Source organism: Dermacentor variabilis, chromosome 2, assembly GCF_050947875.1.
Source record: "Dermacentor variabilis isolate Ectoservices chromosome 2, ASM5094787v1, whole genome shotgun sequence".
In the NCBI taxonomy this organism is placed as follows: domain Eukaryota; kingdom Metazoa; phylum Arthropoda; class Arachnida; order Ixodida; family Ixodidae; genus Dermacentor; species Dermacentor variabilis.
Window position 1 is genome coordinate 226,906,850 of NC_134569.1, and position 17,713 is coordinate 226,924,562.

Consider the following 17,713-nt stretch of genomic DNA (forward strand, 5'->3'; position numbering starts at 1 on the left):
ACAGAAAGCATGTTGGCCGGGCGAACAAAAGGAATTTTTGAAGACCGATAAGAAGCAGTTTCCCCTTCAAAAACTGCAACAGTTAGTTTTCCGAGTGCTGGTCGACAAGATGGGAAGTGGGGCGAAGCGGTGATGTAGAGCACCGGTAAGGCGATGGAGAATGACGTCTGGCCGAACGGGAACTATGAGGCAGATTGGGAGCAGCTGGAGGAGACGGAGAACTCTGTTGAGGGAGCGAGTATGGTCCGGGATAGTAGGCGTCTAATCGGCGAGTGTGGTCTCTCTCGTGCTCAGCATAGCCTCGTCTTTCATCCTGCTGGCGACGGCGGCAGAAGCGATATATCTGACCGCGTATACCACAGTAAAAAATTGGAGGACGCTTAAGCTTCGCCTTCAAGAGTGGAACGCGACAGCGTTCCCGTCGACCCGCCAAGGGGTATTGGGCTACGGCGCAGCGACTACGCGCCCCGCATCAGACGCGGTGAGCGTCGAGCAACGCAGCGTTCGGCGCGACAACGAAATGTGCGCCTCAGCAAGCGACGCACGCCTGAGCCTTAGAAACAGCTCGTTTCTAAGGTAACACCGCGTTCACTAGAGGCGCTTTTGTACCGCTTTGAAGCATCGAACTCGTGGCTCAGTGGTAACGTCTCCGTCTCACACTCCGGAGACCCTGGTTCGATTCCCACCCAGCCCATCTTGGAAGTTGCTTTTTATTTATGAAGTGCCTGCCGTGATTTATCGCTCACGGCCAACGCCGCGGACGCCGACGCCGACACCGACGCCGACGACACCGGCTTTTCTGCGACACGAGCTCCTTAACGCTGTCGCGTTAAAACAAACCGGACGAGGTGGACGCCACTGAGGGTACGATGGCGCAGCAAGTGCTCTGGTTCCCATCGAAGCCAAATGGTTATAGGAAACGCCAGTAGGCACGGAGGTCACGGTAGGGGTGGGTAGCGAAGCAACATCCGCGTAGGTAGGCGTGGGGCGCGCTACCGGAGCAAGATGCGTCGTGGATGTAGTCATCGCTTTCAACTCTTGCTTTACGACCTCGCGCAAGTCGAAGGGGGGTGGGCGCAGGCAGTAGGTGGACGCCTTAGTAGTTGAAGCTGTTCGCGGATGATGGTGCGGAGAAGAGCACGTAGATCTGGAGAATGGGGAACCTGAGGATCGCTGCTCTCATGTGGAAGACGAATAGACTGCAGCTCGTGTAGGCGTTGACACGTTGAAGTGATGTCTGGGACAGAAGCCGGATTTTGCACGATTAAGGCGTTGAACGCGACAGACCCAATGGCTTTTAAGATGTGGCGAACCCATTCGGCTTCCGTCATGCAAGGATTCGCACGGCGGCCCAGAGCCAAGACATCCTCTATGTATGAGGTGTATGACTCTTGTGGAAGTTGGTGGCGCGTTCCCAGTTTCTGTTTGGCGATTTCTGCACGGCCTCACGAGGAAGCGAAGATTTGCCGCAGCTTGGAGGTAAACGCGGACCAATCCGCGATGTCGGATTCGTGGTTGAAATACCACGTCTTTGCAATACCGGTCCAGTAGAAGGCGACGTGCCTCAATTTCCGGTTGCCGTTCCACTTTTTGCAAGAACTCACGCGGTCGTAGTGGTCGATCCAATCGTCAACGTCGTCACCGCGGAGTCCCGCAAAGACAGGGGGATCGCGCTGAGGGCCCATCACAGTACAAGAGGGCGCAGCAGGCGGGGTCGGCTGGGTGGTAAGATTAGAGGCGCCGGAAGGGCCGGGGTTGAAAGTGTCCATTGTTCTAAGGATAGCTGGGCGCAGGCGGCGACCGGAACGGAGCTCCAGGGAGGACGGGAACGCGAGAGGACGTCGGGATCTTGACGTGCCTCCACCACTTTGTAATACCGAGACCGTTCAAGTTGTCCAGCGCTGTTTATTCCAAAAAAGGCAACGCCCCAGCTCACGCGCGAAGAAGTAGAAGAGCAGGGAAGATGATGATGATGATGGCTATGTACAAATGAAAACGACGAAGTACGTTAATAGTGCTTACAATATATATATACATATATGGAAACTTACTATGGCGCCCCACTTGAGAACCATTGAGAGCGCGACGCTGCCGCAGAAGCAGAGCACGGCAGCCACGATAGCCCACGCGATGAACAGCCGCAGGGACTCCAGGGGATCCTGCGAAGTTACACCATGAGTAAAGAGCATCACGTACGTACCACGTGATGCACGAACAAGTAACATTATGGGTAGCTAATTGAATTGTGTTTTGGTAGTAAGAGACGGTAGTGCCACGTTATTTCCCCTTTTACGGTAAAGCCAGTGGTCATGGCTTTATGCAGTACACAAGCTAAGGCACTCCAGGCTACGGAAACGAGAACATGACGACGACATGGCGAATTGGGGAACTTCTGAGTCCCACGTGTAATGCTTGAAGTAACAATTAGTTCAACTTTTTTTCGCAAGCATTCGTATAAGCCTCCCTAGTGCTCGGAAAGGACTTCCAAAAATTTGTCATCCATACACTGTCGTGTGCACTGGTGTTTGTAACGAGTGCCGCCAGTGTGAGAATATCGCGTCTGTAGACATGTTTGGCCCAAGTTTTTTTATGTATTATTGTAGTTTTAGGCTTGAAAATAAAGTGCAAAAAAGTAAATATGTGTGTGCACATCAGCGTTACTTACGTCTACGAATTTCGTGATGCTGTGGCACGTTGGATTTTCCGCGAGTTCCTCCTTTGGTACTCGAAACTGAAAGTTGAAAAAAAGTTTGTGTTGTTCCTAGTGAAAATGATCTGTGTTTTATGTATTCGTAATGGGCACTAATACGACCGTCTAGGGAACAAACAAACATCTCAACCACATAAGGCGGCACGCAATTATGAATAAGTATTACGAAATCGTCCTTGCCTACAACTTATTAAATAAACAGTCTGGAATTCTTAACAACGCTGTAGGCATTCAGCACGCTTTTATGCCTCACAGCTCGCTGTTTCAGGTCCAATATCAGATACTGCGCTAGTCTGAAAGATGTGTCTTTTAGAGCTTGCGTACACGAGGGAAGGATGAATATTACAAGACAAACGCCGAAGCAAATTTTTATCATTCTGCTGTGCTGAAATATCCCGCGCAAGCACCGTGTCAACGCATTTAGCTTTTTCGCTATTTAGAACATACTGCCACGTAGTAGGGACGGTGCAGAAAACAGCAGCAAGACTGTGAATGACGAAACAAGCTTTTAAAACAAAAGCTTTACTAGCCGCGTCGGGCCGAATTTCGCCATCGCCGCAATTTGACCTTCGTTTCACCGCAGCTGCGTTTTAGCCTTGGCAACGCATCACGTGACTCGCTGCTGCCGCCGGCTTGGCGCATGCGCTCTCCGCAGTTGGGTCGCCGCCTGACCACGTGACTCGCCGCGCGCCTGGTCAAGAGCAGTGCGAGGCCGGACCGTCTTCTCTGAGCATCTCTCGGGAGCAGGAGACTTTGAGCCGTCGTCGCCAAGCGGCGCCTGACCACCCCGCGGATATCTCCCAGCGAACTGCTTCACTGGAGAGGGTACGGAATGCAACAGACGCCGCACCGTCCAGATCAATGTAGAGAAAACGTTCGCACCTTCTCCGTTTGTGCTTTGGCGCGGCGGATGTTCACGGCGTCTTTTTGCATGTCTAGCATTTGCACTTTCCCCATAGCACAAAGGGTGTCGCACCATCGAACGATGCGTATCTACCCAAGCCTAATCGCAGTCATGTCTAGCCACCGACCTATAGGCACAGCCGTCATACCTGGCTTAACGATGATTGTATACCTAAGTATAATAATTACAGCTAAACCAAAGGTTAACCAAACGAAACCAAGACTTAACCAGGCTAAACAAATCTTTCTTTTTGCATATCCAGTGTTCGCTGGGGTAAGCCACAGCCAGTTTTTGTGTATTGGGCGAACTTGTGCCCCCCAAAACGGCCTAGTCTCAAAGAACAACGATAGCGACGAAAACAGTCCACGATTGCCAAAATCTCATCTGCGGGTCAAGCGCCTCGGCTTTAATACATCACTCGTCGAAGGCTCAAGTGCAATCGCTAGTGCCAGTGTGGTCTCCAGAAAGTACTGCGCAATTTGTGTTGCAAATGCTATATGTTTCTGCAAGGTTTGGCGAGGACGCACACAACTGATTGAATCAACGATAACGTTGGCGTAAGTTATAAATCATGCATGCGCCTCTTGCGCTGAGCGATGACGTTTCACATTTGTTAACCGGTGAAAAAGCGGTCACCAGAGAAGGATAAATAAGCACTCATGCCAATGCTCCTTGGCAAGTATCGTCTCGGTGCTGCGAACAAGAAAGCGTAAAGCAAACCACGAATAAATAAGAAGAAAAAGAAGCACGGAAAGAAAACCCCTAATTTTGTCAGCGGGCCTAGAAAGGCTTAAGGACGCACCCCGTGAATAACTTCATGCCATGCGCGGCGCCGCTGTAATTGCGAAATGCCGTCTGGCACGACCTCATATTCCAGTGCGCCAATACGTCCCATTATCGTGTAGGGTCCCAAATAGCGTCGCAATAATTTCTCGCTAAGTGCTCGTCCGTGTACAGGAGTCGCGGCTCAAACACAGTCGCCGGGATGCTATTCCACGTAGCGATGTTGAAGATTGCAGTGTCAGCTGTCGGCCTTCTGGTTCTTGATTCGCATGCGGGGGAGCTTTCGCGCTTCTTCGGCGCGCTGGAGATAGGCGGCAACCTCGAAATTCCGTCAGTGACGCGTGGCAGCATGGCGTCGAGAGTCGTCATCAGGCTCCTCATGTAAACCAGCTTCAACGGCGTCATATGCATTGTTTCTTGGAATGCTGTGTTATAAGCGAAGGTCGCGCACGGCAGAACGGCATCCCAAGCACGTCGGCAAGGGTCTTGTTCAGCCGGTCCGCAAGACCATTCGTCTGCGGATCGTAGGCATTTGTCCACCTCTTGCGTGTCTGGCTATATTGCAGAATGGCGTGGATGAGCTCTGCTGTAAAGGCCGTTCCTCTGTCGTGGTGATGACTTCTAGGCCACCATGCGGCAACAGGATGTCCTCCACAAAGAATTTTGCCACTTCGACTGCACTACTTTTCGGCCGAGCTTGTGTTTCAGCGAAGCGGGTAAGTTAGTCCTTTACCACGACGATGCACTTATTTCTGGACGTTGACGTCGGAAGAAGTCCCAACAAATCCATCGCACCATGCTGAAACAGTCCGTAAGGAGGCTCGATCGGTTTTAATTTTCCCGGTGGCCTCGTCGGCGATGCCTTGCGTCGCTGACAATCACGGCATGTCTTGACGTAACGGGCGACGTTGGCGGTCAGGCACGGCCAATAATACTTCTCTTGTATTCTTGGGAGTGTACGGCAAAACCCGAGGTCGGCGACTGTCTGATCGTTGTAAAAAGCGTGCAGGATTCCTGACAAGTGCGCTGCAGGCACAACGAGAAGAGAGTTTATGCAGGCTGGCGACCATTTCTTCTTCACCAGGACATCGTTTCGTAACAAAAACGAAGACAGTCTGAGTCTAAATACCATCGGGACAAAGTTGGTGTTGTCTTGCAAGTACTCAACAAGTCTTCCGAGCTGCAGGTGCCCTTGCTCCTGCTCAGCAGAGTCGTGGGCGCTTATTGTTCCTAGGAAGGCACCATCATCCAGTTCGCTTTGCACTGGCGTGTCCGAAATGTCCCTTGGGGCGCGTGACAGGCAGTCGGCGTCACAATGCTTCCGTCCGGACTACGGTGATATCTAAATCCTGGAGTATGAGACTCCATCGTTCAAGGCAACCGGAAAGATCCTTTAAATTAGCCAGCCAACACAAGGCGTGGTCGTCTCTTACGACTTTGAAATGCCTGACATATATACGAGGCCGAAATTTCGTGGTAGCCCAAATGATCACAAGGCACTCTTCCTCCGTCATAGAATAATTCGCTTCTGCTTTCGACAGTGACCAGCTAGTGCAAGCTATTACGATTTCAACTCCATCCTTCCTTTGAATAAACACGGCACCGAGCTCTACGCTACTTGCCTCGGTGCGGATTTCCATCTCGGCTTCTTCGTCGTAGTGAAAAAGCACCAATTGTGACAGCAGCCACCACTTCAGCTCCTCAAATGCATCTTGCTGCCGTGTTTCTTGTGTAAAGCCGACGTCAGATGTAGTGATATGGGTTAATTATTACGCAATTCTCGAAAAGTGCCTTACAACGCGCCTGTAATAGGCACACAGGTCAAGTAATCTGCGCGCTGCCTTCTTGTCGACGGGCCGTCACAATATACCGACGCCGCTCTTTCTACCATCTGCAGACTGTCGGCGTCGGTACAGTGTGACAGAGGGGCCGACACGAAGGAAAAAACGCTGTCGCCGATAGTAGGTAGCCCGAAATCGGCTTCGTGTTGACCTAGTGTTAATTAAATTAAATTATGGGGTTTTACGTGCCAAAACCACTTTCTGATTATGAGGCACGCTGTAGTGGAGGACTCCGGAAATTATGCCCACCTGGGGTTCTTTAACGTGGACCTAAATCTAAGCACACGGGTGTTTTCGCATTTCGCCCCCACCGAAATGCGGCCGCCGCGGCCGTGATTAGATCCCGCGACCTCGTGCTCAGCAGCCCAACACCATAGCCACTGAGCAACCACGGTGGGTGATTTTGACCTATTGTTAATGAGCCTTTAGCGATGGCAGCTGTCTTCTCCGAATCGGGATGGACTCCAGACTTGCTGATGACATGGCCTGAAAATAGCTTCTCCTCGTATGCGAAGCGGCACTTCTGTCTCAAGTCGCCTAAGGTGATCGTCGAATTTCCCGGCGAAGACGACGACGTCATCCAAGTAGACAAGGCTTGCTTACCACTTCGACTTTGCTAACACCGTGCCCATAACACACTGGAACGTTGCAGGCGCCGAGCACAGTCCGAATGGCATGACATTGAACTCATAGATGCCGTCCGGCGTGATGAAGACGGTCTTCTCGCGATCCCTCTTGTTGACTTCTATTTGCCAGTAGCCAGTCTCGAGATATATCGACGAGAAGTATTTAGCGTTACAAATCCGATCCAATGCGTCGTCTATCTGTGGGAGCGTATGCAAGTCATTATTTGTGATCTTTTTAGTGAAGAATAATTGAAGCAGAAACGTAAAAGTTCAGTACCTTTCTTTCGTCAAGACAATAGAAGATACCCATGGGCTATCCTGCGACTGGATGATGTCCTCACGCAGCATTTCGCCGACTTGTTGCCTCATAGCGTCATATTCTCGCGTCGAAACTCGCTGAGGCCTCTGGTGGAGTGGTCGAACGCACTCTTCGGTTATTATGCGATGCTTTGCAATTTGTGCCTGTCGAATCCTCGATCACATCGAAACGCAGTCCTTGTATTTTTGGAGAAGACCCTTCAGCTGTGGCTTACTCAAGGGGAGACTTCGATTTGTGTCGAAGTCTGGTTCGAAAACTACGCTCGTCGGGCTAGATGCGGCAGAATGTCAGGGGACAAACGCATGGCTGATTTCCACAATTTCCTTGACGTATGCTAACGTTCTACCCTGGTTGATGTGCTTGAACTCCTCGTTCAACTTTATCAGCATCCTTTTCGCTTTTTCTCCATGCAGTCGAGCGATCTCTCTTCCTATTCAAATTTCACAGTCGAGTAGTACACGTTTGTTGCCCTCGACGACGTCTTCTACGTCTGCGGGTGTTTCGATGCCCACGTAAATGACAATGCTGTAGCGAGGCAGGATACTGCCTTGATCTACTAGCGCACTCAAGGCATGGTGACTACGAAAGCTCTCCGAGAGTATCGCTTGTTCTTCGGACAGCGTTGTCGATTTCGACTTCAGGTCGATGATCGCGCTGTTTTGCTTCAGGGATTCCATGCCGAGAATAACGCCTCGTGAACACTGTTGGACGATAACGAAGGTGACAGTAGATTCGGTTATTAACGGCAATTCTGGACATGTAGATACTAGTCGGCGTTATTAGGCGTCCTCCTGTGAGTCCGACTGTGAGGGCCTTCTCATGCACTCAACTTTTTTTCAGCTGGGCGGTGATGGGTTCATTCATGACACAGTAGTCGGCTCCTGTGTCCATTAAAGCGGTGACTGCGTGACCGTCGAGAAGCACGTCCAGGTCGGTGGTTCTCTCTCTTGCGTCGCAGTTTAGTCTTGGATTTGGATCACGGCTGCGTCATGTTGACCAGTGGCTGGAACATCGCATCATCAGGTCTTCTGTTGTCGGCGTATTATTTGCTCCCATGCTTCGTCTGGATGGCGGCATCTCGTTGACATGCCGTCAAAATAGTGTTTTTGGGCGTCTTCATCGGTGGCGAATGATATGCGTCATTTGCCACAAGCAGCAACCCCAGCTCCATCGGCTGCTGCTGCTTTTTGATTTCCGGTTATTGGCTGACGGACCGGCCCCGAGCTGGGCCAGTGTACGGTCGGCGCTGCGGTAACAGGCAGCGGCCTTGTGACGGCGAACGGGCGGACGTCGAGGATTCCACTGAGTGGCGGTGAGGTAGTCGTCGATATCACGAGGCCTTGTATTTGCTGCGGACGCGGCGCGTTCACGGCAAACGCTCGTAGTTCCAAGGCGCTGTATGGGTACCGACGTGACTGGCTTCTTCGCAGTGATAGCGGAGTGGGCGGTTATCTGGAGCGCGCCATGCGTCTGTCTTCCTGTAGTGTAGTTGCATTGGGCGACGGACGGGCGAGCTGGCACTGCTGGCAGCGGACGACGGCATTGCCGCGTTACGGGACTCTGGCGCGGGCGCGTAGGCGGAACTTGACTGTGGGCGTTGGAGGTGTAGGCCATCGCTTCTGGCACAGGAAGCGGCAATTTTTATGGCATTTCGGAAACTCCCAGTGACCGTCGTAGTTCTTCCCTTGCCATGTAAGTCACCGAGCCCACGTGAGGTTGCGACGAAAGCAAAATCTTCCGCAGTTCTTCGCGCACAATGGCCCTGATTTTCCGCGGAGGACATCGGCGCGCTCACCTTGGATTTCGCGCTGTGGCGTGAACACTTGGAAGATGTATTGCCTAGTGCGCATTTCCAGAGTTTTCTCGATCGTCGTTGCCTCTGCCAAAAATTCAACTACGGTCTTCGATGGGCTGCGGATCAAACCGGCGAAAAGTTCTTTTACGCTTCTCATCAGGAAGCGAACTTTTTTCTCGTTCGACATTTCCGTTTCAGCGTGTCTGAAAAGACAGGTCATCTTTTCCGTGAAAACGGTGGTGGTATCATTGAGCAGTTGCGTTCGGGTTTCTAGTTGAGCTTGGGCTCGTTCTTTGCGCATGACGCTCGTGAAGGTCCGTAGGTAGCAGCTGCTGAACAGGTCCCACGTCGCAAACGTGGCTTCTCGATTCTCAAACCACGTCATGGCGGTGTCTTCCAATGCAAAAAAAAAAACATTGCGCAGCTTGTAGTCGCTGTTCCAGATGTTATATGCAGCGACCCTTTCACACGTCTCCACTCAGCTTTCCGGGTCTTCAAATGTTGATCCGCGGAAGGTCGGTGGCTCCCTCGGCTGCTGCACCACGATCGGTGTTGGCGACACTGCGGCTGTCATTCTTGCTGCTGTCGTGGCTGTGCACTTACTGGCCTTTTAAGCAAGAAGTCCGTCATTCTGGGGCAGGTTTTGAATCCTGTGGCTTGCTCGGTGGTCTGGGGTGACGTTGGTGCTGTCTTCGGGTTTCGGGTTTGGACCACAGCTTTGCGGGCGCGTAAAGTACATGAACGCACAAGCACCACCCCCAGATGTCACGCAGTAGTGACAGTGCGGAAAACAGCAGCAAAACTGTCAATGACGAAACTAGCTTTTTATTGGGCGAACTTGTGCGCACAAAAATAGGGTGCACTCAGTGAGCAACGATAGCGGCGGACACAGTCGGCGATCGCCGAAATCTCATCAGCGGGTCAAGCGCGTCGGCTATGATATAGCACTCTTCGAAGGCTCAAGTGCAATCACTGGTGCCCGTGTGTTCTCCAGAAACTACTACACAATTCGTGTCGCACATGCAGTCTGATTATGCTAGGATCGGCAAGGATATACACAGCAGATAGAATCAACTACATATATCGCGTAAGTTATGAATCATGTACGCGTGTCTTGCGCTGAGCGATGACATTTAACACTTGTTAGCCGGCGAAAAGCGCTCACCGGAGAAAGATAAACAAGCACGTGTATCAATACTTATGAATCTAGGCATGTAATTAGTTCAGGTCGCTTTACTGAGAACGTTCCGCAAATTTATTGGTTGTCTTTGTAGCTGTCCTCTCATGTAATGAGAGGAACAGTTGTAAAGGACTGAGTGGCTAATTTGTTTGAATTTCTTTCTTTAGTGTGAAGATATTATGCTTGTATGCTGTCATTTTCTTTGCGCTGTTCCTCCCTGTTAGTGGGAAGAGAATAAGAGGGACGGAAAGAACGCCGGTCGCAAAGAACGCACGAAGGGACACGGGCAGCGCCACGACCAATGTTTCTACAGGCAGTGTTTGTTTCGTCTGTCTTATTGTCTTCCAGTACATACAGCTCAAGGAAAGTCAATGTACACCAAGTGGCTCAAAGCATTGAGCTTAATTGTATGCGGTTTCAATGGGCTTATGCAATGTTAAAATTCGACTATTATAAATTATGCTGCGCTTCAGGTATTGAATTCCTTTCGTGTTTGTTTTGTGGTGTCTATAGAAACCGTGCGTGCAATAAAAATATACGATTCAGCGCAGTTTATACAGCGCAGTAGCCTTGATTTGCATATCTCAGCACTTCACGATGTCGAGCCACGCGCAAGCTGCATGGTCCTTCATCTACTAGGTGAGGATTCTAGGATACAATTAGAGTTTACGTTGCGTCACTTCTTAATCAATATACTGAAAGGCAGAGAATATGAACTACCACACATGCTACTAAACAGTTGAAACGCCTCTCCGTGATTATTTGGCGCTTTTTCTTCTATAGATATTTTGTGCAACAAGCCGTTGTGGTGGTGTAAAACTGGCCATTTCCAAGAGTCGGATAATTCATTTCTACGGAGAAAGACAGTTTTACAATAGTCTATAGTCGGTAATATGTAATCTGCAGGAGGTACAATGCTTGGCACAATACTCGAGCTAGTAACATACAGGGTGTTTCAGCGAACACATTCAAAAATCTTTAGAAGTTACCTGTGCCCGATATCACATTTCTACTTTATGAGCTGGTCTACTCGAAGCGGCGGACAATACTTGCACAAGGAATTGAGATCCAAAATCGATCAATTAATAACACTTCACTAATTAAGTTTTTAACTAATTACATTATGGCGCATATCGCAATTTACATTCTAGCAGTGGAGCTCGCAAGGCTGATCCGCTTGGAACGAATTCTCAGGACGACACGAGTTTCGAGATATAAATTCGCGAACTTTGCGAAGAAATTCATTCCAGTTAATTTGTTAACAAAACGTCGTTTCATGCACTGAAGCACACAAGTGACTGGAACGCCAATGCATTTCTTCGCGAAATTTGGGAATATATATTTCGAAACTGGTGTCGATCTGATAATTCGTTCCAAGTGGGACCGGTCCGTCTGCCTTGCGAAGTCCACTGCTAGAATTTGTAAATTGCAATATGGGTCATAAGATAATTTGCTAAGAAGTTCATTAGTGAATTCTTGTTGATTAGTCGATTTTGCATTTAAATTTTCTGTGCAAGTAGGGTCCGCCGCTTCGAGTAGACCAGCTCATCAAGTAGAACTGAGCTATCTGCCACAGACAACCTTTAAATATGTTTGAGAGTGTTTGCTGAAACATCCTGTATAATGACCATTGCTTTGTGGAACGTTTTCTTGGTGTTTCCTGTTAGAGGTGTGCGAGGGGCTTTTCAATAACATTCCTCAAGGGTAATCAATAAAGAAAAATCGACAGGCCACCAATACGTACTTTTTGCATGCCGCTGAAGAGTATGACCCCTGTACAGCTGTTTAAGAAGCACTCCGTACCGAAGTAAATGTCGAAGTACAGCATGTAATCTGCAAGCAGCGAAAAAGGTTGCATTTGTTTAAAGTCAAGGGCTGGTAGATTGTTGCCATCGGGCTTTTATTCTTATCGGTGATAGTTGCTTTTCCTCGCTATCGTTGAAATCATGAGTTTGTTGTCCTGAGCACCTCCTCCAGCCAGAGCTAGGTGGAATGATGAGACCTGATGTCTTTGTTATTGTTTTTTTTTATGTTGTCAAGATGCACAAGAACTTTTATAAGAATATACCCCTCAGCGCTTCTCCTTAACATTTCAACCAATGTCTTGAATTCCTAAGTTCACCTAATCCTGCAACGTTTTCCGTGTACGAGATATGGCAAGATATATATATATATATATATATATATATATATATATATATATATATATATACATATATATATATAACGGTAAATGAAGATGCCGCTCCTCTGAGGCCCAGAAAATATACCATGAAGCCTCAAAGTCCCTTATATTATTGAAGTCAACGGTTTTTCTACAATCAGTTTTCGTTTCGTTTCTACTGTGTTTTAACGACATGGGGCGGAGTATATGGTCACATGCGAGCAGAACATTGCCAACATTGCGACGCTTTGACACACACTCACGCTGTCATATTATTTACGTTTCCCTGAGGCTTGTCACTATTTTTCTGCAGTTCAGAGGCTTAGTACCTTCATCTGACGCAAGAGAATGAACTCGAAAATATCACGTCACTACGCCTTAATATTATAGCAATGAGCGGGAAATGCACTAAATATATGCGGTAATATCCGCGCAAAATACGTCAATGTGGTTCGTGAATTCACACTCTGAGAAGAGACTCCTACCCCAAAATGTGTTTAAAGGAATGTAAGCAAATTCGAGGTGCCAAAGTTCACTGACCAGAAACACAAGTCAACACATAGAATACAATTGGATGGAGAGGCAAAGTACACAGAAACCTAACGAAAATAAAAGCTGATGTAAACAAATTAAATTCGGGATCTTTACATGCCAAAACCAAGATGTGATTATGAGACATGTCATAGCGGGGGGCTCCGGTTTAATTTGAACACCTGGGGTTGTTTAGATAGCACGCAATGCATTGTGCAAGGCGGTTTTTCCACTTCGCCCCCATCGAAATGCGGCCGCAGCGGCCGGGATTCGATCCCATGTTTTCAAGTCTAGCAGCGCAATGGCAAGCCCACCACGTCACCTCGGCGGGTATTAGCGTAGTTCAGCACACAAGAATATGCAGTCCTTGTGTGAAACTAATTATTTAGGGAAGCAGCTACTAGGCTAGATATGACTGTTAATAAAGTTATTCAAGCAGTAGAAACGCACACACTATCAAGCATGTAATGAGGCTACAAACATGTGAAATTCTAAAGATCCCAGTCCTCGACTAATAATTCAGAAATGACAACGAAGGCTATGTTGCTGGACAATATGCAATAAGAAAAGAAAAATGTTTTAGGTCAAGGTTTGCTTTAGCGTACAATCGCAAGAGTAATGCCCTGTAAGAAAACTTAATAGCTCCGAGAATATTTTTACATACACAGTTTTAACAAGGAGTTAAGCTATAACACGTGTAATCGTGACATTAACAGACACAAATTGTGACCCCTTCCACGCAGTTCAAGCAGATCACGTATTTGAATGCTCCGCACAGCGTTCATTTACGGCGCGTGGGATCTGCATATCTTTTTCTCAGTATGTTTCACTCTGAAGACCGTCGCGTCAGTTACAACTGCGTGATTCAATGCCGTCGGTGCGAGTCCTACTGTTGACGCCTGCTGCAGCTTCACCGCGTCATAAGGCTGGCGAAAAAACAACACGATAATATGAGGCTGTTGAGAGCGGCATGAAACTTTCATCTAGACAATAGACAACAGGCTTTTTTTACAAACGTTTCTACTTGGAAAGTGGATGTTTTAAACTAATATTACTGCATTTGGCACCTAAAACTATGAAAACCGACAGTGCAAATCCGGAAGTGCTTCTCATGTCTGTTCTTAGTTTTTATTTCTGTAGCAGTAAATATGTGAGCGTCAACCTCGTTTCTCATTTATGGTGAATAAAAGATGATCAAGGCTAGAAAAGTATGCTGCCGTCGTTCAAGCCAGGTAAGCATGACCACAATGTCATCCAAGAACTTACTTCGAACATTGCCATACTTGCTTCTGTAGCCGAAGATGATGTAGTTGCAGCATAACAGAGCTTGCGTCAGCTGGAAAACAATTTACAAGAGCGTATTACTGCGAAATGATATGCGCCCTGATATTACAGAAATTGCTGCAAGTTCAGTATAAACACAAGTGGTAAAGAAAGTTTACTAACGCGCAGTCACTTTCGCTCTCGAATGGCTACTATCATCTCTTCCATGCATTTCTTCCACGGGGCGTCCGTAGGTCGTTCTAAAGTAATGACGCCTAAACACAAATAAGCCCGCCACCCTTAAGTAAGCGGTACGTACTGCGAGTTGGCGGGGGAGTGACAACGTTTTTGGCGTATTCCACGTACCACCCTCGGAATATTGTTGCTCTCTAAGTGGTAGCAAACCTCGACTCTTTCACATATCGTTACAGTTTATGCATGAACTATATGGTTGACTACCACAAGTATTGAAGTGAGCTTCTTCCTTTGTCCTTGCGTTATCGCTGCTTTCCTCACTCAACGGCTAGTTTTGCTAGTCAATAACGTAATCCGCCTTGCGCTGAATGAATGCATTCCCCGCTGCTATCACTTAGCACACTTACTGAGTACACGACGGCTATCTTCTTGAGGTCCTTGTCACTGACCATGCTCCAGGCTGCCTCACTTCTTCTTCTTCTTCTTTGTCTCCTACGAATTAATTCTTTCTGTTCGGCTAGCACACCTCGTCCAAAATTCTGTTGATCACATGTACGGTTGCCTGAAACGCGAAATTTTCCAATATTTCCCTGCAGCTGAATCCAAAAAATACACAAATATAATATGCAAATGTTCTGTGCAGATTGCAGCTCACTGCTACTATCAGTTGAGGCACAGCAGAAAAGTGCAGTGTAGGTGGTGGTGGTGATGATGCTGCCACAGGGAGAGTAACACAGCCTGGCAGACTTGGCCGGCAATTGTTCCTCCTGAGCGTCCCTTTCCGCTTCACATATGTCCCCATAAGGTTATTGGTCGAGCATCTAGCATAAAATGGCTGAATAATGCGTGCCACTTCGCTGTGTACTAGCAGCGGTTCATCCGGACAAAGTGAATGCTCTGTACGGTCACGAGGAAATCTTTTCGTTCTCATGACGTTCCGAAGGCTCTTCCTTTCAGAGCAGAAGCGTGTGCCGTGCCAGGTAAAGTGTGTTTTGCTAAATTCAGTCTTAGAGGTATAATTGGTGTCCTTCAGTGTAATTTCAAGTTTGCGTTACAAAAATGAGAAACAGCACACCGTCGAAAATATTTTGCTTACACAGGTCTGTTCTCGCGGTGTTTTTTGCAATGCAATTGAATTATTGAGCATCTTCTCCCGTGCCGCCCATTTTTAAGACCAAGAAACCTTTTCGAAATTTCATTTCGACGACTTGGGCTATCGCTAAAGTCGCCAATCAGTCTTTCTTTTCGGGTGACTACATTGGGATGCAGCCACACCGGCGTTTTCTCTCGCATCTCAAAATTTTATTAGAGACACAAAACAAGTAAATGCTGTGTTTCTAAAATTATCGTTTATTTATATTTCACATCTTTATGTTAAATTATTTCATCACTAAATTCGTAAAAGCAGTTTTCTCTAATTTCTAAACTATATTCATTCAACCAGCGCTCTGCTATGCAAATTTTGTTTGTTTTCATTCTATTGCACATACTTCAGGTCGCCCGCTTCTTCGCCAATCCCCCGTAGTGCGTATGAGCCAGTATTTGGAGGCAAGAAAATACAATATGCAGCACCATTGACCTTGTATATCTATGCAAGATTCTTCGGCGATCCTCCTCCTAATGTGCATGGCGGGGGGGGGGGGGGGGGGGGGGAGTGCTGATTCAGCGCGGCCGAGTTACTCTACTTTAGAAGACAAATGGTCAATTTTCGTGGCGATGCAGTTTTACGTCATGACCATGATGGTGCTTCTATAGCATCTAGTTACCTGTGCAGCGGCATATTTTACCGACGATATGCAGTGGGTGATCGCAGAAAGTGTCTGCATAACATCAGACTTGGGATATAGAAAAGCAAACTGCAGCCACTGTCAATGGTTGAAATCAGCGCACAGAAATTAACCGGTGCGTCAATTCTTTGAATGGCGCGTTTTTATTGGACTCCTGTATTTTACCATCTGAGGTGATTTGACAGGCACAAGAAATCAAGTGGAGAGAAATTTGTGGTTATACGAGTGCAGCGATTGTATTCCAACGTAAGAAAAATAGGGTGAGGGGGAGGGGGAGAGGTGTCGCAGGAGAGACGAGGATCGACTAGAAATGCCCGAATCAGTGCATATGTAGAGCATATCATAAAGAGAGGGGCTAAACTCTTGCTGAGGCCTTAGGTTATTTGTCCACATAAGGAACTGTCTGTAGGACAATACTAAGCATTCAATAGCCATCGGACAAAAAGACAGGGCTTTAGCCGCCGACTAATTTATGTGGGGCACTGTGCTACTGCACAAAAATTAATCATTCGTGCTCCGCAAGCGCAATACCCTTTCTTCTTTAAATGATGATAGACGTATTGAAGAAAAATAAAAGCAAGGAAAGTCACAGGCCTGCGTGGCACACGCAGCAGAGTCACAGCGTAAGCTGGAAGAATGGCAGCACATTTTCGGCAGCACGCACATAAAGGGTCTTCGAGGCGAAAAGTCTTTGCGTCGTTTCTGCGAGAATAAAATGAACTCCCAGCCTGGCGTCGACGGTGATCTGCGGCTTGTGCTTCTTCACAGCGGTTGGTACCTTGCGAGAAGGCGCCGTAATGTGTACTGAAGAGTAAAGACAGGTATCGGGACTACGCGGCTCACACGTCGCATCCCTTGAGACGTGGCACTACACGATGCAACTGCTCATGTCGTCACGCCTGGGAGAGTACAATGCAATTGCCATGCAGAATTTGCAGGTATCGACGCTACGCGGTGAGCATTTTACATCGTGTGACGGGTGGCACGATATGATGATTCTCCCCAGCTGCTGCTGATGATGATGATGACTCATTAGCATCCCCTTCGAATGAAGGGGTGATGACAAATAGTCACCTAGCCTGTTCGATTTATTCAGGTATGCTATGCATGTTTCTAATTCCATCATTGTTGTATACATCACCTTAATATTACGCGCAAGCTTAACTGGTCAGCGCTTCAAATCGGCAAGGTCTGTCTGAAGCCGCGAAGCCAGCGAACGAGGAAGGCGCCTGGAGGGGAAGAAAATGGCGTACCGGGGAAAGTGCAAAGGAACGCGCTCATCGTGCTGCAAAGTAACTCCAAACATAGAAATCTGTAGGTAACGTTGAGCTAAGTGGGGATACAGAAACGAGGCGAGGAGGAGGAGTAGATTTTAATGAGGAGAAAGGAGGAGAGGTCGGCCTGGAGAGCGTGTCTCTAGCCTGCTACTCCTCACTGGGGAAAGGGGAAGTGGTAAATACAGGGAAAGGTAAGTGGCGGGTGATTATGTTATGGTACAATGAGATACTATATACACGTTGTCCAATATGCGGGTGCGCACTGAAGACGCATACACGTAAGAGTAATCTTGTCCATACAAAAAGTAATCTTGTCACAAAAAATTATTGCGCAAACA

General features: G+C 48.0%; 1 protein-coding gene across 1 annotated transcript in view; it reads right to left on the reverse strand.

The window, feature by feature from the left end:
- The window catches only part of LOC142571204 (uncharacterized), a 45,930-nt gene extending 31,159 nt beyond the window's left edge, over window positions 1–14,771 (reverse strand). Inside the window, exons 1-5 of the mRNA XM_075679475.1 lie at window positions 14,719–14,771; window positions 14,120–14,189; window positions 11,903–11,991; window positions 2,666–2,731; window positions 2,052–2,159 (exon numbers count right to left, since the gene is read on the reverse strand). Of these exons, the coding sequence (XP_075535590.1) occupies window positions 2,052–2,159; window positions 2,666–2,731; window positions 11,903–11,991; window positions 14,120–14,189; window positions 14,719–14,763 (378 nt within the window). The 5' untranslated portion in view covers window positions 14,764–14,771. The remainder of the gene's footprint in view (window positions 1–2,051; window positions 2,160–2,665; window positions 2,732–11,902; window positions 11,992–14,119; window positions 14,190–14,718) is intronic.
- Window positions 14,772–17,713: the final 2,942 nt, after the last annotated feature.